At 45.6% G+C, this 23,285-nt stretch overlaps 1 protein-coding gene across 7 annotated transcripts in view; it reads right to left on the reverse strand.

The window, feature by feature from the left end:
* LOC107995786 (single Ig IL-1-related receptor-like) overlaps window positions 1-23,285 on the reverse strand; it is a 53,882-nt gene that overhangs the window by 8,037 nt on the left and 22,560 nt on the right. For all 7 annotated transcript variants that reach the window (XM_062082442.1, XM_062082436.1, XM_062082441.1 and 4 more), the window contains 2 exons: window positions 10,829-11,010; window positions 5,561-5,774 (listed from right to left, as the gene is read on the reverse strand). In XM_062082442.1, the coding sequence (XP_061938426.1) occupies window positions 5,561-5,774; window positions 10,829-11,010 (396 nt within the window). The remainder of the gene's footprint in view (window positions 1-5,560; window positions 5,775-10,828; window positions 11,011-23,285) is intronic.

The raw sequence follows: 23,285 nt of genomic DNA on the forward strand, positions 1-23,285 counted from the left end.
TTTATAATTTCGTTCGAACGAATAAATTGATTATTCGTTACACATTTACGATTGAAACGATTCTTCGTAACAATATAAATAATATATAAATAATTAAATGGAAAGAATATCACGTTAAAATTTACACGAGAAACTTGTGTGACGTTTTAGTTTTAAAACGCGAGTATAAAAGTACTGAAGTTTTTATCAACGAACGAGCGATTAATTAATTTTCAACGTTACGTTCATTATATTATAACATATCAGGAGTTACATAACCAAAAATAGTGGCACGCTTTCTCTCTCTTTCTCGCACAGTATTTATTCTCTTTGTCCGTCGAATACCTCCTTGCACATTCTGCTACGCTAGTAACGAGTCGAAGCTTCGGTGATCCAAACGCGAGATGGCGCTGATCAAAATTTTTTTCGATCGCCATCTAACTTATCGACAAAATATATATGTATTTACTCGTACGTTCTCATACGCATCTAGGCGTATAAAAATATTCACGTTTCGTAAGAATTAAGTAAGACCGATTCTTTTCTTTCGCCAAACGAGAAACAAAACGTTTAAATTTGAAAAACGAGAGGAGAATACCATTTAAAATTAATTTTACGATAGAATGATAATCAAATAGATTGAAAATCGCGCGTTCGAGATCAATCGGCAGGAATGAAGATTGATGGGTCTCTAACGGCGATTCATAGAACGGCATTCTCGTCAATTGGAATAGTTTAAATCGACTTAACGGCTCGGAATTTATAGAGTGTTCGAAGAAACGCGCGTTACGTTCGATCCTCTCTTTACCAATATCCCTGGCCGGCTATCATCGCGCGGTCGACAATCCTGTTTAATCAAGGGAAACCGATAAACTCGATATTCACCGTCATCCGCCGCCTCGAGTTTTAATTAAAACTCCTCCCCGATCTTCTTTCTCTCCGCATTCGTTCGATTCAAACGAACTTTCCTCGGCCAACAACTTTCTTACCAATCTCTCTCTCTCTCTCTTTCTCTTTCTCTCTACGTTCACTCGAAACAGATAATCGGTTTACACGGTACCACACGATCGAGATCCTTTATTTCTCTCCCTCCCTGTTTTTTCCTCGAATGGCGTGAATCGCGTGGCTTCGCTCGAACGGACTTTACGCAGAAATAGGAGGATTTTCAGGGATGTCGACGGAACGCGGCAACGTCACGTTCATCGTTGGTGGTTTTAATCTTTCGAATAATACCCGATGGAATTGCAAATATCAGTCGGTAATCCGTGAAAATGTTCAGCGAAACGGTGAAAACACAAGTATCGGAAGGAATCGAAATCGATTTCGATTTCGGGAAATTATCGAGAGGACAGATTTTATGCTCGATCGTTGAAAAGAAATCGATGATATCTCGCGATATCGAGACCACCAACGAAATTTAGTCCGTGGAGCGAAGAAAAGATTGGATCGGTGGATTTCTCTGGCACCCGTTCAACTTCAATTCCATCCGTCTCTTCTATTTGCACGAAACGGAAACTCGCGCTGCGATATCTACGTACTCGAAACGACAAATCGTGAAACTTACTTACCGCTCGAAGAAATTAAGCGATTAACTCCACTCGGAGGAAAAGGATGGTCGCGTTGTTTCTCGTTTCGCGCGGATATCGAAGCGGATCTTCGAATCGACCGAGCCGTCTATATAATTCTCTTTCGTTTCGAGGAACGATCGAGGGAAATTTCCCTCGGCTCTGAATAATTAAACGGCACATTGTAATCCGCGATGACAGAGGCGGAAGGCAGACAGGCTCGTCCGTCAAATTCCAGCCGGCTGAATCAGGCCACAGATTAAGTTTCCACCGCTCGAGGAGACAGTTTCGCGTGCGTAGGCACACACGGGATTGAAGCAGCGATTTCTCTTCGTTTCTCTCCGCCCCTATCCGTGAATGCGCACGGCAGTGTGCATTTCGCACGGTCGGTAAGAAGGTGAAAATACAATTTTTCGCCGAGTCTAGATCGAATATCCCGGATTGGAACGATACTTGGAATTTGATTCGCTTAATGGGCGAAATCCGACCCCGGGATAGTGGGATCGATCGAAACGGCCGATAATACGCTAATTCAATCGAGTAAATTGCACGCGGCTTATTTCGTCATTTTCCCCCTTCCCTCCCCATTCGCGCTCGCTTCCAAATCGAATTAGCCGAAAGGTTAAGCGTTAATTAATCGGTTTGTCGCGGGAATATTCGCGCAACGAATATCCTCGCGAAACGAATCCATTTTCCGTCCACGGATCGACCGTCCGCTATTAATCATCGGAGGCGATTCCGCCGTTTCGGCGTCGATGGTTTAAAGGAAAAATCGCGCGGTGTGGCGAGTTCATCGATCGGGGAAACTTTGGTCCCCTTTTTCCCCTCCGGGCTAGAAGTAGCATTATTCGAGCGGAACGAATTAAGTTACTACGAGGTCATTAATATTAATTCCGGGCTCCGGCGTGCCGATTAATTCGCCACGTCGAGGAGAATTAAACGGATTACGGGAGAAATTTAGCCGCCGCTGTTTTTCCACCGTTGTCGCGACGGTTTCGATTCGCCGAAATTTCACTCGGCCCCATACGCTTTCGCTTCCCGCGTGGAAAAAAACGTCTTTTTTTTTTTTAGAAACGAGAGGCCATCGTGGATTAACGGAAAATCGGATTTTCCTTTCTTCGTTAATTGCATCGCGTTCGTCCATTCTCTCTTCGAGAGAATCTAGGCGATATCTCTCCTCTCCCCATTTTTCCAACTACTCCACGCGCTCGAATTTTTTTTTCCTTCCGCTCGTCCGTCCTGGACCATCGATCGGTGCAAAAGCGGGACGGGACAGTTATTCGCGCGCTTTGGACGGAAACGGGCGAAAGTGCATCGCTTTCGCGATGAATTGCCGCCTCTCCTCCTTCTCCTCGCGAATTTGCATTCGAATGCAATCAACGTTAATAGATCGGCGTCGGGCCACGTCGAGGCAGCGCCTAATTCGTCTCTATTAGAGCAACCGTTCGCTCAACGTCCTCGAATTATTCCCCCCCTCCTAATCCACGTCCTCTTCTTCTTCGAGCTCGACACCGAAAATTCCGCGGAGAGACGAGATTTCACGGACGATTCTCTCGAAGGGGAACCAGCGACCGTCGTTACTCTTTGTCCGAGTTTTCTCACTAGGTGAGCTAGGGATCTCGTCACGGACGATTTCTCAAAAGTACCAGGCCAACGTCTCTCAACGGGGATTCGCTCTCTCTCTTTCTCCTCCTCCTTCATCTCCTCTACCTTCTCCTTACTCATCCTCCTCCACCTCCTCCACCTTCCTTCTCCTCACTATCCTCATTTCTCCATCACCTCCTTACTCCTTCTCCTCCATTTCCTTCTTACACCTCCTCCTCCACCTCCTCCTCCACCTCCTCCACTTTCCTCTTTCTCATCATCCTCATTTCTCCATCACTTCCTCTTTACTTTTCCTTCACCTCCTCCACTTCCTCCTCCACCTCCACCTCCACCTCCACCTCCACCTCTTCCACTTTCCTCATCATCCTCATTTCTCCATCACTTTCTCTTTACTTCTCCTTCACCTCCTCCACCTCCTTCTCACCTCCACTTCCACCTCCTCCTCCACCTCCTCCACTTTCCTCTTTCTCATCATCCCTATTTCTCCATCACTTCCTCTTTACTTCTCCATCACCTCCTCCACCTCCTCCATTTTATTCACCTCCACCTCCACCTCCTCCACCTCCTCCACTTTCCTCCTCCTTATCATCCTCATTTCTCCATCATTTCCTCTTTACTTCTCTTTCACCTCCTCCATCTCCTTCATTCTATCCTCCTCCACCTCCACCTCCACTTCCTGCTTCACCTCCTTCTAACCTTCTAACCTTCACCTCCTCCTCCTTCCTTCTCCTCATCACTCTCATTTCACCTCCTCCTTTCCTCCCCTCGTTTTTTTCGAAATTTTCGGAAAAATTAGGGAGGAAGGAAGGAAGGAAGGAAGGATAGATTAATTCGAGAGATCCACGCGGGCATAATGGAAGCTCGATTAAAAGCGAATGGAATGTAAATTGGAATCTGGAGAAAGGGAGAAAGAGCGAGAGGTGAGCGGTCGTGAGTCGGTTCGGGTATCGAGGATCTCGTTTTAATCCTGACGAGACGAGGCGAGGCGAGGCGAGGCGAGGACGAGGCGAGGTTTAGAATATGAGACGCTCGATGGACCACCCATGGCCTTACGGAGAGTTCCGCTATCTCGCCACGATGATCGAGGAGCGAGCTCGACGACGAAAGAGGGGGGGGAGAGAGAGAGAGAGAGGCGAAACGTTCCTTCGTCGTAAAAAGATTCAATATTTATTTTTGTTTACGTTGTATGCATGGAGTGATGAAATAGATACTGAAAATAATAGGAAATAGCGTTGATGTAAATGAATCCCGCGTTTGCTGTGTAATCGATCAATTATTTCAATTTACTTTTAATTTATCCCCTTCCGAATTTAATTTATCGAAAATTCATTTTAAACGTTAAACATATTGCACGTTTCGATTTCAATTCCGTATTCGATCAAATATTATTAACTATTTGAACTATCGAGATTAATAAAACAACGATAAGTGCATAAATTATTGGCTTATCGAGTATCTTTTATAGAATTAACGAACAAATTTCTCTAATTAGAGAATAAAAAGCCGCCGTGTTATTTGATTTCAACGTTCAAAAATTTGATACATTTTTTTTTATAATTTCCCAACAACAATCCAATCCTAATTAAACTTTTAATTCGATAAATTTCATCTGAAATTAATAAATTTAATTTTCTTATTTTTAATATTAATTTATGTTAAAATCGCACTTGATCGTTATCTCCAATTATTATTATTTTGAAAATAACTTTACTCGTTACCCCTATCCACGACTGATATCCGAGGAGTCGGCATTACCGTCGAAAAGATTCCTTCTCCATTGCGGAAAAAGGCCAATCTCCCCCTTCCCCCTCTTTTCTCCTGCCTCGTTTCAACCTTCCATTTTCTTTTCCCTCGCGCGAATCGAAACGAGTTAAACCGAGTTTCAGTTTTCATCCCCGCTAATCGGGGGAAGAGTTTCGTCTCCACTATTTTCGAAATTCACCCAGCGAGATAGGATACTAATTTGGACGCGAAACCATTTGCATGTGCCGAAAACCATGAACGCGAACCAACTATATTTATATATATATATATCTTCGTGTTAATTTCGTCGAATTTTGGCGATTCGTATTTTCTTTGATCCACGTTTGATCCTGTCCAACTCGTCCTTGCTTTCGCGAAATCCGTATTTCCGGCGATAATGACCACGGGTATTTCATTACTCGGCGTTTCTCGTTAGCCACGCTCCTATTAACCGATTCACGAGCTGTGTGTATATATATATAGATATACATGTATGCGCGCGCATCCTCGGGATCAAAGCCAAATTCCGATACTGGCAAGTGGCGCTTAATTAGCAGTTCGATGCTCCCTCGTTTCTCGACTCTCGCTCTCCTTTATCGATCTTTCGATCAAGGCGTACGTCAGATGGAGTAGAGTTCGAAATAATTGATAAAGTGCAAAAATTTTACCTGGACACTTTGTGCTGGGCGATCCTTCCGTGACTCGGCAACGTGACGTTGCTGTCGCTCTTCGACCAAGTCACCGAATTTTTCGCGTCCGGCAGCTCCACCTTCCCGAGATACGCCTCGCAAAACAATCTCGCAGCTCCTCCCAGCGGAACCAACTGCGAGGCTGGCCTGTACGTTGGCAGCGGTTTCCCCGTGTATCCGCTCGATTTCTCCCCTGGAAAGAAAATTTTGGCCAAAATTGGAGTTTAAAATTTTGGTGGAAAAAATTAATATTATTTAAGAGCAGTTATAAATATGCTTTGTCAAATTCTTCGAAATGATTCTTAAATTATGTTTTAAAAGTCGTTTTTATTTTGTCATATTTGTAAAAATAGTAATAAAAAAAAAAAAAGAAATTGGAAAAAAAGATTATTCGATCGCGTCGACGAAAAGGAAAAACAGATTCGAAATCGTACGATACATATATCAATTAGGTGAGAATCGGCGGTAACGATATTTACCGTGCGAACGTGTTCTTAATTTTGGTTAAATCGGACCGCAGTCCATCCTCCGGTCGAACACCGTCACCGGCCGGTGAATAATTGTGAATATATTTCATTTCCCTCGTGGGAGATCCCGCGAATTATCCACGCGCACGACTCGACCGACTCCCCTTTCTTCTTCCACGGGACCGAGACAAAGGGGAGAGAGAGCTTTGTTGAATACGGCTCTCGAACGCCGCTTCAACCGGTCCCCGCTATCTCGCTCGTCCCTCCTTTCCTCCTTCGCCATCCCAAACTCGAGCTTCGTGGTAAACGCGCTCGAGCGAAGGGGAAGGGAACCGTCCATTACCTCGAAACGAAGAAGAAGAAGAAACAACTTTCCACCTTGGAGATACGTGAAACTTTGATTTTCTTCGATCGAAAGGAAAGGGAGGGAGGGGGAGAAAAGAGAAGGCGCGATCGATACTTTGAGAATTAAACTCTCCTTTGTCTTTTGAGAGAGGCGAGGATATATCCTGGTCGATCGATTTTGGAAAAATCACGTTTATTTTTAATGTACACGCGTATTACGAAGCGCAAAATGCTTTATGTCGATAAAAAAATGAACGATCTTTCTCGATCCATAATTGTTCGAACAAGTTGCACGATAGAGTTGAGTTAAGGAATAGATCCGATTGGCTAATTGGAAAAGAAATTATTTTCACGCGTATTTTTGTTTCCAGCATGGTATTTCTCACATACACTAATTCAAAACGACCGATCTGTATCTAAAATGGAGATCCTAGCAAGATAGGAGATCTGGCAGAGAACTCCTCTTGCCCCTGCCGTCCCGCGAGACTTTTTTCCAGCGGTGGACAGCACGTCGAATAGTGCAAAAAAATTGCCACCTCCTTTCGTATTATACTCTCTTCCATATCGGATATCGAGAGAATATTTCAAAAATTTTCCTCCAAATTCGTATTAGAAGAATTACAATTTTCTTGAAAAAAAACAGTTTTCTTAATTCTAAATATACTTATCGTTCGGATATTTTGTTTCCGATAACGTTAAAAAATTGAAAAAGTTCTGAAAGAAGTACACGTGTCGCGTTATTCGTTCTTATAATGCGTTGATCGATGCACCGCGTAATTCTTTATGAAAAAAAAAAGGAAAAAAAGAAAAAATAACAAACCGTAACCTAGATAATTAAATATCTCCCAAATGGATTAACGGTTATTTATAGGAACGCGACAATTCCCTCGAAACCGCTTACCGCTTTAATTCCAACCATTTTTTTTCAACGTTATCGAAAACACGCGAGATACTTTCCATTCGCTAAAATTAAACGGATAAGATACCAAACGGTAAAACATGTACGCGGAACGGCGCGCATGCGCGAAGAAGAGGTCGAAAGGTGTGACGCGTGCACACACGTTACGCGTACGTGCACGTTGGAACCATCCGTCGGATATCGTCTGTCCGATCTCTGGCATCGATCGGATATATTCTCGGCAACGAGATAAAGGTAAAATCCGATCGACGAGAGAGAAACAGCTCGCCGCGTATCGGTGGCGGTGAACTCATAGCTCGGAAAATATCAGCCTGTTCCTCGACCACGCACGGCTCGACTTAATCGAAAGAGAGGGAGCGCGTCTCGCGATGCACGTGTGGCTCACGTGTCGCGATGCACACGTGCATCGTATCGCGTATATATAACGCCTACTTCTATCGGAAGTTTCGCGTCGGTCAGCCTCGATCCGTTCCAGGATTTCATCGTGCATCGCCTCTTTCTCTTTCCGACTAAAAAAAGGATCGTTGAAAACGGACTGGCCAGCTTTGTTCTCACGGTGAAAATAAAAAAGTGTAACGAAAGAGAAGAAAGGAGGCGAAAGAAGAAGAAGAAAAAGATGGTGGTCGGTGGGGACGAATCTTTGGCAAGATGAATAAAACTAGTTTGGCCCGATGCGAACGATTTTACCGTCGTAAACTTTCGTCGTACGCTCTTTCTTTCCGCTCGACCGCTCGAAAGGTGTATCGAACAATAAGAGGGAAAAGTGAAGAAGAAACTCGTTCGATCGACTACCTCCTCTTCTCCCTGTTGACGTTCGTATTTGCCATCTTCTCGTATCGTTTAACGTTCTCTCGAAGTCTTTTATCTCTCGAACGGGAAATGCTCCTCGAAAGAAGATTTTTCCTCGGCAAGATAAGACGCGTCTCTTTCTCTCGAGAGAAAGATGTGTCCGATCCCAAAGATTTGACGTCCCCTTGACTAAAAGTAATCGCGTCGTACAATCTCCCTCTCTCTCTCTCTCTTTATCGTACAATCGAGAGGAATTATTCTCTCTCTCGGAGGGAAGAAAAATACTCTTCTTTTTCTTCCTCTTCTTCTTCTCGGTCGAGCGAGAAAGTTAAGCGACCGATCGAGCAACAAATTACTCGCTCGAAAACTATATATATATATACATATATACGCGTACAATGGACGTAGTTAGGAGCGAGAAAGCTTCGCTTACTCTCGATACAGGAGGAGAGGGAAGGTAAGCCACGACTCGCGGCGATAGGTCGGAGAAAGACTTCCAAGAATTCCGGTTACCGTAGCGAAGAAAGGGCGCGCGCGATTCCTTTCACGGGTTTAACAAGGCTTCTCGGAATCGCGCGTGGGTAGCTTTATTCAAATACTCTGGTGCTTCTCTCCCTCTCCCGCTTCCCCTCTCCTCTTCATCTCGTCTTCCCTCTTCGTCGTCATAGAAATAATCGATGGACAGGACGATACTTATTTACTCACTTATACTCGATCGAGGGAGAAAGGACGGTCTCCTTTTTCTCCAGGATTCACACATTCGTCTCTTAAAGGAGGGAAGAATTTTCGCAAATCCTCGCAAATTATACCGATTATAATACAAGACCTCTTCAGATATTATAACACGTCAAAGACGGTACTTTGAGAGCGGCGATTGTCGAACGAAATAAAATAGGGGAGATAGAAGCGGGTAGGCTAATTGCGTTACCGGCAGCATCATCGAACCCTCTCTCTCTCTCTCTCTCCCGTGCGAGATACACGCGTTTGGTTAATGTACGTGGCGCGCAACCATTCCATGCACTTAGCCCTCAGGTATTGGCTCGTAATTCTATCTCTCTCGCTCTCGCTCTCGCTCTCTCTCTCTCTCTCCCCCTTCCATGCCAGGCCGGTGCAGCCGACTCGCCGCCACCCGCCGACGTTAAACGCGTATGCATATTTATACGAGGCGAGTTTCAACGGGTTACTCGCTCGAAAATTAATTTTCCACTTCCCTGTGCCTCCCGTTTCGCCCCACCCCCCGCACGCTATATCTATTTACGCCATAAACGTACTCTCTCTCCCCCTTCTCTCTCACCTTTCGAGAGCTTTGTTATTTTTTTTCGTCTCGTTTCTCCCACTTTCCTTATTCACCCACTTTACGAGGCGCTGTTTCCTCGACCGAAAAACCGACCGATCCCTCTGCGCCGGGACGAGAATAACGCTGGGACGAGCGGGACTTCCGGTTTCCATCGGAAGCCAGGTATGGAAATTGCACAAGGAGGGGACGAGGACATCGAAATCGAATCATGCTCGATGCACGAACGATAAAGAGGCGGGAGGGGGGGAAAGGGGAAATTGGTTCGTGGAAAAGCTTCTAATCGAGATTCCGCGAATCTAAGCGGAGATACGCGGTGGCGCGTGCTTTTATCTCACCACCCACGCGATTCCTCCGCTCGCCGCCTCCGGAGCGAGGACCGAGGACGGTTTCATTTCCGAGAAAAATAATCGATTTGCCGCTCTAGGAACTAGCATCCGAGCGAACCGTGACGCATCCATCTTTCTGTGTGTGTGTGTGCGTGCGTGTGTGTGTGTTTTCTTTGCTCTCTCTCTCTCTCTCTCTCTCTCTCTCTCTCTCTCTCTCTCTCTCTCTCTCTCTCTCTCTCTCTCTCTCTCTCTCTCTCTCTCTCTCTCTCTCTCTCTCTCTCCACTCTGTGTGTGTGTGTGTGTGTGTGTGTGTGTGTGTGTGTGTGTGTGTGTGTGTGTGTGTGTGTGTGTGTGTGTGTTCTCTGCCCTTTCTCTCTGTGTGCGCGTGTGTATTCTCTGCTCTCCGCTCTCTCTCTTTCTCTCTCCACTCTGTGTGTGTGTGTGTGTGTGTGTGTGTGTGTGTGTGTGTGTGTGTGTGTGTGTGTGTGTGTGTGTGTGTGTGTGTGTGCGTGCGTGTGTGTGTGTGTTCTCTGCTCTTTCTCTCTGTGTGCGCGTGTGTGTTCTCTGCTCTCCGCTCTCTCTCTCTCTCTCTCTCCACTCTGTGTGTGTGTGTGTGTGTGTGTGTGTTTGGGTGGTTCCTCGCTCTTTCTCTCTGTGTGCGCGTGTGTGTTCTCTGCTCTCCGCTCTCTCTCTCTCCACTCTGTGTGTGTGTGTGTGTGTGTGTGTGTGTGTGTTTCTCTGCTCTCCGCTCTCTCTCTCTCTCTCTCTCTCTCTACGAGCGTAAATCATCCCCGGAAAGGAGAGAGGGAGAGGAGGGAAGGGCAGAGGCGTAAATAACCAAGGACGAAACCAATTTTCAACGTATTCGCATCGATGGAAGAATACTCTCCCTGCCCCTCCCCCCATCGTTCCAAGTTGCAGCCGAATAAATCGAGCGAGATGGTTAATCGAGAACCGCGTAGGAACGAGGAACGTTTGCCTTACGGCACTCCTCCATGCTTGAATTTCGTCGTTCACCCTTTTCACGGGATACGAGTGTTGGATTATTATATTTTTATACGAAAAGTGCGGGATATTGTTTTAGGAAAGTTACGATATACGAACCGAGGACGGCGAGCGTGATATCCCCTTCGAGGATGGTGGTATCGTTCCTCGCCTGACAGGAATATCGTCCCGCGTCAGAGGCTCTCACCTTCTGCGCGTAAATCGTCTGGTTCGCGCTCTCCGGATACAGGATGAAGTGGCTCTCGCCACCTGGCCAAGGATAAGCCCTGTTGTCCTTGTACCTGCAACCGACAATCGGCCAACGATTATTACTCTCGAAGAGAAAAAGGGGGAAAAGGGATGAATCTCGAGTCTCGTTTTTCCTGGAAAAATATAAAGGTTTAGAAATGACGTTCCCTCACGCGCGAATACCGTCGCGTATGTTCGATAAGTAACGATCGATCTTCTTCGGTCAAATGCAAACCTCGTTTGCCTCCTTTACCTTCACGCTCGAGGAAATCGTTATCTACCATACGAGGATTCAATCACGCGCGGAAAATTATTTTTCTTTCTTTCTTGCTCTCGATTCGGCGATCCGAATGACTGAATCGATCGGAAGAATTTAATAAGCAACGAAATTATTTCGAAACGATCGTTCGTCTTTATCTCTCTTTCTCGTTATTCGAGTTAAACATTCAAAAAAGAAAAAAAAAAAGAAACGTTTGCTTCATAGAAATTTCGAAATCGGAATATCTCTATGAACGAGAATGATTTGGAGATCGATCGAACAAGCGTAATTTTTCACGCTGGTAAAGGCGTGGATAAATAAGAAAGGAATTGCGAGACGGGCAGGATACGCCGATTACGCGAGGAAGTCGAATCGATTTCGAGCCGTAGTAATTTTCCACTTTTCTGTTCGTAGAAACGATTAAAGAGGGGGGAGGGAGGGGGAAAAAGCGAGAACAGTAGCACGTCGCGACGCTTCCACCGGTCATTCTTGTCCTCCGCTGCGTGTCCCACCACCTTCTTCTCGGAAAGTTCATCGCCACCGATACGCTTCGCTTTGCATCGATCCCCCTTTCGTACTCTTTCGTATTTATTTTTCCATCCACCGATCGAAACTTGGTTCCGTATTACGTATCGCGAGAGAACGAGGGGAGGAGGGGGAAGAACGAGAAGATTCGATTCGAATCCTCGTTCCCCTCGAGGGGAAATCGAATTAATTTTGCCGGGAACGCGTGGATATATCGAGGGGCAGGCAACGACGACGAAGAAGAGGGCACTTACACAGGGCGTGTAATTAATTCCCGTGCCAGTGATTAAGGCTACCCCTTTGGGATTACCGAGATTGGTAATCAGTTCGAGTTACGATTTCCCTCGAAATTATTACTCCAATCGTAACAACGAAATAAATTCACCGAAAGAAAGAAAGAAAGAATGGAAGAAGACGGAGAAATTGCGGGTCCGATTGGTCAATGCGAAAGAAAACTTCGACGATCTGTATCTAAATTTCGATGCATCCAAAGAATTCTAACTTTCTCTTATTTCTCGTCGATATGACTAGGTTAATTACGATTTGTTAACGATAGTTTAATTTAACAACTGTAACACTTCGTATTCGAGTGATTAAGATAATAATTGTACGAATATATATCGATTTTGAATATTTACGACTCTTCTACCATTACGTAGCGTCAAGTTGTGAGTCGCCAAGTTTGTCAACAAAACGTTCAAAGTGGAAATAGGCGGTCCTAACGAAGGACCCCTCTTGCCCCTGTGCCGTCCCGCGAGACTTTTTTTCCAGCAAGCGAACAGTATACTATTCATTGGTGGAAAGAAGTCTCAGAAGGGATCCGATTGGTTAATTCGGAAGCAAACGTTATTTTCACACGTATTCTTGGTTTCTACCGTGGTATTTGTCACATATACTGATCCAAAACGACCGATCTGTAACTGAACCTCGATGCATTAGCAAAGGCATATAGAATACGAACAATTCTTATTTCTCATCGATATGCGTATCGACATACCGATTATCAATTTGTAACGATTCGTGTTCGACTAGTTAAGATAATAATTGTACAAATATACATCGATATGAATCGAAACAATTAACTACAGAAATGAAAATTATGTATTCGTAACTCTTCCTATATTACTATACTAATATCTCAAGGCGATCCTAGCAAAGGTTCCTACCTTCTTTACCAGCAGTGAATAATATTTATCCAGGGAGGCAGAAACAAATAGAATCATGGAGAAGGAGCGAAGGATTTTAATAACCATCGTATATCCTCCCCCCCCACTCTCGATGCCAAACCGACCGAATCGAGTTACCTCCCTTCCTCCCACCCTTCGTTTTCACGATGTTCATTCCCCAGCGAGATCGATAGCCGGCCAGGAACCGTTAATCGACGACGAAACGGACACACACATCGACGCCGATGGGAAAATGGAGCGACGGCGGTCGTAGTTGGAAAAATTGGTCTCGCCTTTCTTCCTTCCTTCCCTTTCCCTTTCCTTTCCCTTTTTCTTTTTTTCCCACACGAACGGAGGGAAGAAAGAAATTCGTTCCTTGTTTCTCGAAAGGGCGGAAAGCGGGACGAATAGCCGGTGCAAATTGTTCCCAAGAACGGGCCGGCAGAGAAACGAGCGCGTCGTTGTTCGCGCATTCGTCGTCGTCGTAGACGATAACAACGGAGTGCGAATTCGCGCGTACGTGCCGAGATAGAATTCCCCCTCCCCCTCCCCGCCTCGCTGCCGCTCTTCTCTCCTTCTCACGCTTCGTCGCGTTTCTTCTCGGAATAAACCCGCCGCGCGACTCTCTCGTAACTCGAATCGAGCACGCGAACCGTACGAGCGAAAATTAGCGTGGAACCATTTTTCGATTATTATTATTATTATTATTATTATTATTTCGAAAACAAGGAATCAAAGAATCGCAATCGTGACAACGATTTCTTGGAAAAGAATATACGATTATACGCTCGAGTCCCCTTTGTCTTTCCTCGATTTGTTTGTCTTCTCTCGCGGGATAGAGCAGGGATAAAAGTCGATACGGGTCCTACGAGAGAGATCCTCGAATCGGCAAACTCGAGCGAGATTCGAAAATACCAGCCTCGTTAAATCCGATACTCGGTGAATGATAAGGATGGCGGCGGCGATGACGGTGACGGATGAGCGAGTGAGCAATTAAGGGAAGCTGGCGCGGAGGAGCGACTCCGGTATTATTCGAGCCGCGTCGCTCGAATACCGTGTGTTAAACGAAAGGAGGAGGTGGAGAAAACGCGCATCGAATAGTCTGTAGGAAAAATATTGACGTACGGGGAGGAGGGGGGGACGGAGGAGATACCTCGAGCGAATTCCTCGTCGTCGTTGCACAGGCCGTGACGCGACTTTTTCTCCAAACTACCACCCGCCGTATCGTCTCTTCGAATCATGCCCCCATTACGTAACTCCGACTCCCCTCTCCTCCCCTTCATTCCTTTAATTTCGATTCCCAACCACGATATAACCCTTCGAGCGGGAATATAAAGGCAAGATTGAATCTATCCGAAACACCAGTACATCTCCTCCACTTACGTCTTGTTGAGCGAATATCGTGAGAGAGAGAGAGAGAGAGAGAGAGAGAGAGAGAGAGAGAGAGAGAGAGAGAGAGAGAGAGAGAGAGAGAGAGAGCAAAGAAAACACACACACACGAGGGGGGAGATAACACACACACACACACACACACACACACACACACACACACACACACACACACACACACACACACACACACACACACACACACACACACACACACACACACACGGGCAGATAACATTGACACTGACACTGACACTGACACTGACACACACACACACACACACACACACACACACACACACACACACACACAGAGAGGGGGGAGGGTCAGGGCTGTCAATAAATGGTACGAATTTTCTGGCCGAGTCGTCCTCGTTTCCGTTCTGGTCTGCACCTCGAAGGACGAAAGGAAGGGGACGAAAAACCCGGTAACCGCGTTACCGCGCTCCTTTACTTCGAAATAACATTTACGCCCGAATAAGCGCCCCTCCTCCGCCACTCGTGACCGGATAAAGTCTTTGGAGACTTTGGACGGAGGAACAGGGAAGGATAAAGAGTGGAGGGAGAGAGGGAGAGAGAGAGAGAGAGAAAAGGATTTTCTTCGAGCGAAATCTCGGCCATCCTTCGGTAAAAGCATCTCCGTTCCCGTACCACGATGGTTCCATCTTTCTATATAGGGAATCTATCTGTATGTATCTCTCTCTCTCTCTCTCTCTCTCTGTCCATCTTGGTTATAGATGTAATATAGCGGATTCGATCGATGAGTTTGCGCTAAACCCCTCCCCCCCCGCCAACTTTGATTCCATGACGACGTTACGAATGGTGGGAAGGGAGGAGAAAATTCGTGGATCCTCGTTTCTCGAAGGATTGCTTTTCGGAAGGAATAATCTCGACATATACGTGGAATTAATCTTGAGAAAAATGTCAAACTCGCGTCTAATAACGTCTGGACGGATCAGATTTTCCGATCCTGCAGGAGAGGCTCGTTACTTTCGGATGAGAGACGCAACGAACGAGATAAAGAAGGTGGAAAAAGAGAAAAGGAAGGAGGAGAAGGGACTTTGGCCGATACGAGCGAATCTCGTTCCGTTCCACGTAGGTTCAAAGGGAGAGATATCTCCTTTCGGCGTGCCGGCGTTCAGTTGCCAAACGAATGTATACCTTTTTCTCTCTCCCCAAAGAGGGAAGGAATCTTTCGCACCGCTCAATTTTCCGTGTCGCGTCGAGCTGCTACGTGTATCCATTTTCTCGCGTCGAAGAGATCAAAGTGAACGTCCGAGGGAACGTCCTCCTCTCCTGCAGAATCCAGTCCGAATCGATAACGCGCGGTAGGTCGGTGACGTGTATTCCGCGTTTCGAAAACATCTTTCTCCTTGAGGAGAAAATCCTTTCGAGGAGAGACCGTTCCTTTTGGTAATCGCGATAAGAGCAGGACACGATAGATTCGCGCTAAAACGGGACGAAATTTCGAATGAAAGCGTTCAAACACAGTGGTTCGACGTGATAGAAGGTAATTTGGATAAAATTAGTCTTTTGATACAAAGATTTAATTTTTAGAAAGCGATACTACCGCTTTTTATTGTAATTTATTGTAATTTCGTTAAAGATATGACAAAATATATAAAAAGAATTAACATTGCGTTTAATCAATATACAGAATAAAATAGATAAATTGTACAAATATATATAATCATGATTTGAAAATATCTGCGTTGCGGATGCAACGAAATTGAAAAGCGCTTCGAATTTCGCAAACGTACGATAAAGTGGACCTTGAAAGTATTAAAGTTAAATATTAAAGAAAGTCACACAACTATTTGCTCCGGACAATCCTATCCTATAAATTATCCGATAGATACGGACTTTAAACGGTGATAATTTAACGAAATAACGATAAAAAACGATAACTGAAAATTATAAAATGAAAAAAGCAGTACTGTAAAAAGACGTACTGTATATCGATCGCTCAAACATTGAAAGAAATACAAAAAATTGTCAACTAAAGTCAGAAATATTATTACATATATATGTCATAATATAATACAAGTTAAAATTAATTTTATTGAAACGAATATAAAAAATCATCGACAAATCGTTACATTGAATTTCTAATGCGAAGTAATCATTTAATTTTAAATTTAATTCTGAAAAAATTTGCACAATATTTCTCAACTATTTTATTGAAACGTGACCGATTCAGTTATGAACTAATTCTCTGGGAAAAGTTTAAAAAGAGAGTTTAAAATTTTAACGTATATTTGTTGTACATTGTAATTGAAACAATTATCTTTTATACATTTGAAAATGAATCTTGCCCGATTAATATACATTGCTCGACCACTGTGTCTCCTTTTGGTGGGGAGGAAAGGAAAGACGAGACTCGAATCTTTGACGAATCGTCCGCTCGTGCACGAGGCGAAGGGAACTTTGCTCGTCCAACCATCGACGCGCAACCCGATAACGACCGATCAATTTTCCCGATGACGACCATCTCTCCACAGTCCCTCCAGTAGCCTCCGACAGTTTAGCGACTCCGATTACCCACCACGATCTTCGAACCATCCGAATCTTTTCCTCGTAGATTCGACCACGCCTCCTTTTTCTCCCTTACCCACAATTCCATTTTTCCATTCGATACGAATGAGAATCGACTTAGCTTTGAAAATGTCAAACGTTCGCTTCTGCTCCGTCTCCTTAATGCTTCGATTTACGATCTCGATGATATCGTAAGATAGATAAATTCCGAGGGACTCGTTATTTCCAGTCGAAATATCAGCTCTCTCACGGATGCTCTCGACGAGCGGCAACGATTAAACGTTAATTAGATCTCGTCGATTATTCGCCTTTACTTTAATCCGCTCCGCTCCTTCGCCTCTCGCCGTCCCCGTGGGATTATTATTTCTCGCGTCGATCCCGCGGGAACCGAGCAACAGGAACGTGTCACGGGCCAACTTTTCCTCCACCAACTTTCTTTCCTCCTACTCCTTCACCTACTATCGCGACCGCGGGAGAATATTAAGAGGGAAACGCGCCAAGGACTCTTTCCAACTCGAGTAACTTTCCTGCCCCCTCCCCTGCTTTACATTATTTTGTAAGATAACGTGTGGGGAATAAAAAGCTATTTATTCGCGATCAGATCGAATGGGTGAGAACGAAGTTAATGGATGGAACGAAGAGAATGATCTTTCGATGAGGCAACCTCCTGATAGAATCCGATTGAAGCGATTGCTTCTCGAGAGTAGACGGAGACGGGGAAAGAGGTTTGTCGAAAAACGATGAAGACCGAACGATAATAGATCGGATACTATTCTCGGCAAAGTGGTGCAGATTCCGTTTTTACCATCGTCCGCGCGACTCTATCTATCTATCCGTAAAACACGAAAATTTGGAATTCGAAATACGTATAAATTGTTATCCTCGCGACGCTAATTATCCACTCGAGAAACAACTCCCCTCTGTCCCTCCGTCACGATAAGTGGCTTCCTTCGACCGTTCTTAAGTGCATCCTTGTATACTTTAATGTTTATGGACTAAGAACGCGTGCCGGCCAACCGTTCTCTCGAGTCGAAGGACACATCTTATGGTTCGCAAAAAACAATTGTAAACATCGGGCTGTCTTCCAACTTGGAGATAACGTAAAAGGAGAGACCTCGATTTCGCCATTTCTCGGTTCGTTCGTCCGCCAAATCCACAGCCTAGATCTGTTTCCCGTGAAATACGATCGAGCTCTTTTTCTTTCTTTCTTTTTTTCCCCCTCCCTCCCAACGAGCGCAAAAACTTTCGTCCTCGCAGGCCGACTAAATTTTCGTCCGGCTCGCTAAATAACTCTGTAATTGCACCGAAGGGAGAGGGAGGAAAAAGAGTTTTCCCAAAAAACTTTTTTTTCCTCTCGCTTCGACTCGTTTCCCTCGTTACGCGAATCGATCGAAAGATAACTAATCGGCGAGGCAATCTCTCTCTCCCCCTCCTCCTCCCCTTCCCTTCCATTCCAACGGTCGTTTACGAGGACGAAAATAGAGAGGACGAGCGAACGAAGTTTCCAGTTCTATAGGCCGGGATCACGCGAATGCCGGTGAATTCGCGGTAGGTCAGTGTCGATCGATCACCGAACGTAAAAATAATAATCGGTCTTCTTGGTAAGGAAAAAAGTGTGGAGAAAGTTGGAAAGGGAAAAACGGTGAAAGGAAACGGAAAAAGAAGAAGAAGAAGAAGACGAGCGACGACGATAATTTATTCCTTTTGTCGAAACTTTTACGCCTTACCCTTACCCTACCTTACCTACCTGAAAACAAGTTAACCGAGCGAGAAATTGGCGATGGGGAGGGGGGCGAAAAAGTTTGCGAAACAGCCGCAGCGGGTCCTGAATCCGTATTTCGCGAAAGCCGTTTAATCGAGAAAAGTTATTGGGGTTTTCGAGTCGATCGGTTCGCAAGCTACGTGTACTTACTTATACACGCATGCCCGCGCCCGTAAAGTGGTTTTTCTCGGAACGAGGCAAACCGATCGTGGCCTTCCTCCGCGGAGGATCGAGGTAATAACCATCGGAGAGAAAGAGAGAGAGAGAGAGAGAGAGAAAAGGTGAATTTTTTTCTCGCCTTTTTCTTTACATTTTTTGCTCGCCACCACTTAGCGACCGATCGATCGGCTTCCCTCCTAATCGTTTCCACGGAATCGGACGCGTAGAGTTTCGAGTCGGGCGATAAATTGGCGGCGGTGACGATGAAACGATCGATTCCGAGAGGCCACGTGTCCCCCGCGTTTTCACGGAAACTGCGTGGTATCGGCTCGCGGCGACACGACGCTTCACAGAAACGGTTATGGAAAATCAATGTACTACCCGCCGATGTGAGCGCGGGCGTTCGTTCGTTCGTTTATTCGCTTTCTCCTTTCCCCCCCTACCTTTCTTCCGTTTTCTCTTCTTTTTTCGTCCGCGGGAAGGAGAATATATCGCTCTCGTTCGCGCGTCTTTCGATTTCGAAAGGAGGATAGAACCAACCAATATCTCTTCTTCCTTTTTCTCCCAACGGGGAGGAGAGTTATATCATTTACGGTTGATACGAAAATCTTTCGATTTCGAAAAGAGAGGAAGGAATGGACCGACGAATGTACCGGTCGATCGTTACTATTATTATCGTTATTATCATCGTTATTATTATTACTATCGTCGTTCAAATCGACGAGACGATTCCACTCCGATGATCGAGTAGGAGGAAGGGCGGGGAAAAAGGGGTTTACGAGCCATTATGGAAACTCGGTTTAGAGCCTCGTTAAAGGATCGTTTACGAGTGGTATAAGCGTTGCAACAACGCAAGGTGGCGAAACCGCTTCGGAGAGAGGATCGACTTTGCGTTCCACCGACTTCCTCGAGAAGATCGGAAATGAATTTTTTCCCTCCCCTTCGTCGACGAGAGAAAACTATTTTTTTTTTTTTTTTTTTGGTTGTAAGAAAATATCCCCCGCTCTTGCTTATTTCTCCCCCATGGTTTGGACCATCGTATTATCCCGATTACGGAATTTCGATGAGAAATAGCGGTGGTGGATCGGATCGTTTTTCCATCTCCAATCTCATTGGAAGAAGAAGAAGAAGAAGAATTCGGAATTAGAAAGTGTCCCATTCCTCCGGATACGCCGTTTTTCACGATCCGGGGGGAACCACGAGGCGGAGAAATGCCGCTCCTTTTATCCCCGGGACCTGAATTCATCTCTGCTCCCATTTTCCTTGGTTTTCATTCCGGATTTACGGTGTCGAGGCAAACTTTTTCCTCTCGTCTCCCTTTGCATTGTATCTCTTTTGAAACATCGAGAGAGAGAGAGAGCGACAATTAAAAAATACGCGCAAAAATTTCTCCTCCAACGTTCATCGAATCGATCTTCGAAAGAGCTCGACGAAAGATCCGAAAAGTTTTCCCTCTCTCTCGAGACAGAAACTCTCCGTAAAAGTCGTATCGAGATAAATCACCCGGGCGAAGAAAGAGCGATAAAGATAAAGAGCAGGAGATCGGGCGATATTTCGTTTCCCGAAACGATCTTTAGAAACGCTCCACCCTTTCTAACTGACCACGCGCCAAACTTTTACGCTCCATTTTTATCTCATAGCCGTCCAGCACCGTAATTATCATGTTACATTATTGAGATGAAAATAAGTGAAAATAATTCGGAGGGGGGGGTAAATATCGATTTTCAACAAAATTCCTCTAGACGAAACAGTAAAGGAGGAATTGGAATAACAGGTTATAGATACACGATTCGGTAGGCAGGCCCTTGCTCGAAAAGATCGAACGCTGTATAATAAAAATCGGCGAGGCTGTATAACGGCCTGTCGGGTGCATCAGCGAAGGAAGGAGGCGAGCGAGCCGATTCGAGGAAAGGTGGACGAGGAGAGGAGGACGGGTCATGCGCGTGGAAATTATTATCGGCAAACGAGAGAAGGAAGGAGGAGGAGCAAGAGGGGAGAGGCGTAGGACGACGAGGAAAGAGGTCGAGTAGTTTGTTTTCAAAGGACAGGTAATAATGGCTGTTAGAGCGAACTCGGTACGGAGCGAAGGAGAAGAAGATGGTTTGTATGCAGACGGCACCGCTCGTTCCGACACCCGCCACGCGTGATGAAATTTCCTCGCCGCCGTCATCATCGGATGGAACCGACGTCCCTCTCCTCCCGAATCGAACCTCTTTTCCTTCGGTTTTTAATTTTCCGACACTTGCAACGCCGTTTCGAGATCTCGGTGAAAGGATAACAGGATCGGCGTCGTTCCAACCAGCCATTCAATTCGATCAGATCTCCCCTCCTCGACGATTTCCGGAGTGGGGCGGCGACTGGTTCCGGTTGGCCAAAGTTCCAAACGCGCGCGGAAATTATCGTTGGTAGCAACGGGATACGCGAGATGGACGGAATCGAACTTTCCTCCACTCGTTATTTCATTTAAACGACTCCCTTCTTCCTTCCTTCTTTCCCTTTCTTTCGAAAAAAACTAAGGATAAAGTAAATAAACGATAACTCTCGGGATGGGAAAACTTTCGCCCCCTTTTCATCGAACGATCCTGATGAAAGGCGTCTGGAGAGGGGAGGGGAAGAGAGAGGGGAAAAAAAATAGTAGTTTCGCCACAGTCGGCCGGTCGGTGGTTGTTCCGTCGGTGGCGCAAAGAGTAGAAACCTGGATTAATTAACGCAGGCGATGAACGGTTCTCTAATTTGCATCGCGTTTCCCGTCGCCTTCCCTCTCAACCTCCATTCTCGAGCATGCCACCCGGTACACGCTGGAATTTCACCAGGTCGAGATCCGCCCCCTCCGCTCTCTCTCTCTCTCTCTCTCTCTCTCTCTCTCTCTCTCTCTCTCTCTCTCTCTCTCTCTCTCTCTCTCTCTCTCTCTCTCTCTCTCTCTCTCTCTCTCTCTCTCTCTCTCTCTCTCTCTCTCTCTCTCTCTCTCTCTCTCTCTGTGTGTGTGTGTGTGTGTGTGTGTGTGTGTGTGTGTGTGTGTGTGTGTGTGTGTGTGTGTGTGTGTGTGTGTGTGTGTGTGTGTGTGTGTGTGTGTGTGTGTGTGTGTGTGTGTGTGTGTGTGTGTGTGTGTGTGTGTGTGTGTGTGTGTGTGTGTGTGTGTGTGTGTGTGTGTGTGTGTGTGGTCTCTCTCTCTCTCTCTCTCGCGTCCGTCCGCACTCGCGAAACGTTTTCTCGACCAGAGATTTGACAAGTCTCCGGGACGAGACTGAAAAAAAGGAGGAGGGAGAAAAAAAAAGAGGAGAAAAAGAAGAGAGAAAAAAAAAAAAGAGGACAGTGTTCCATTACCACTGCTACTAGCTACATCCTAGTATCGGATTGGGAAAATTCGATATTCTCGTGTATATATCCCTCCCTAACAGGCAGATTTTTATCGAGCTCGTAAATCTGTCTGGATAACTACGCCGATTCCTGGCTACCACCCGCTTACCTCGCCGAGGTACTTTTTCAGGTAGCTCCGGACTCCTCCTCTCTCCCTTACCTCGGACGGATTCCACAGATTTGTAGCAGGACGTAGGTAGGGGTAGGGAGAGGGAAGAGGGGTGGTAGGGGAGGAGGAGGAGGAGGAGGAGGAGCCGAGTTCCTCCTTTTGTCCGCTCTACCCTAGTCCCTTCCCTCCCCCCCTCCGCCGCTCCCCGCGCGGCTCTCTTTTTCTTGTTCTCTGACCTGCCCCCTGTGTTTCGCGGAACGTTAACAACAAGTTGTTTCTGCGTTCGATGAAGTCGTCCACGGGTCCCATCCCCCCACCCCTTTCGCTAATTCCACGACGTACCGGACGACTATCGAGAATCGAAGAAGCGCGATCGACGAGATTATCGGGGGAGAGACGGTTTCGAAAAGTGACGCTTTTTTTCTTGGTTTAGTCTTTGGTTCAGTTCCGCGAACACGACCGAAGCGGGATTAGGAAAAGAGAGGAGGAGAAATTTAAGGAGGAGATGTTTAAAGTCATCTCAAATTCGCGTTAATTAATCTATTTATTCGGGAAAAGAAAAAGTTTAGAGAGAAAGGAAAAGGAGGAGTAACGATACGCGAATAGAAAAGTAGAAAAAGTCGAAAACGTGATTAAAATGACGGAGTCGCGATGTTCCAATCCGAATCGATTAAACATTTTAAGATTAACATTGTAAGATCGTGGCGGAACAAATGGGTCGAAGTATTTTCGGGTTCGAAATCGAATTCGAGAGTTCCGTTATATATAGCTTCGACGACGATTAGCCCGTCGTTTTTGGCCTTTTTCCAAATCGACAAAATTATTAATCGATCACGGATCGATAGAACGGATAATCGTTGATAAAAATAGCAAACGGGACGAAAAAATTCCATCGAACTTCAACCGTTCGAATTATCGCTACAAACTGTTGCTCCATCCATTTTTCCTTCGAATTGTCCCAGTCATCAAATCCAAGCTCGAGGATTCTCAATCCCAATATCGCGTTTATTATCTCTCGGAGGATTCGATTTCGTCCCCAGGAAGAGAAGAGGATAGAGAAGAGAGGT

Source organism: Apis cerana, linkage group LG11 (assembly GCF_029169275.1).
Source record: "Apis cerana isolate GH-2021 linkage group LG11, AcerK_1.0, whole genome shotgun sequence".
NCBI classification, from domain to species: Eukaryota; Metazoa; Arthropoda; class Insecta; order Hymenoptera; family Apidae; genus Apis; species Apis cerana.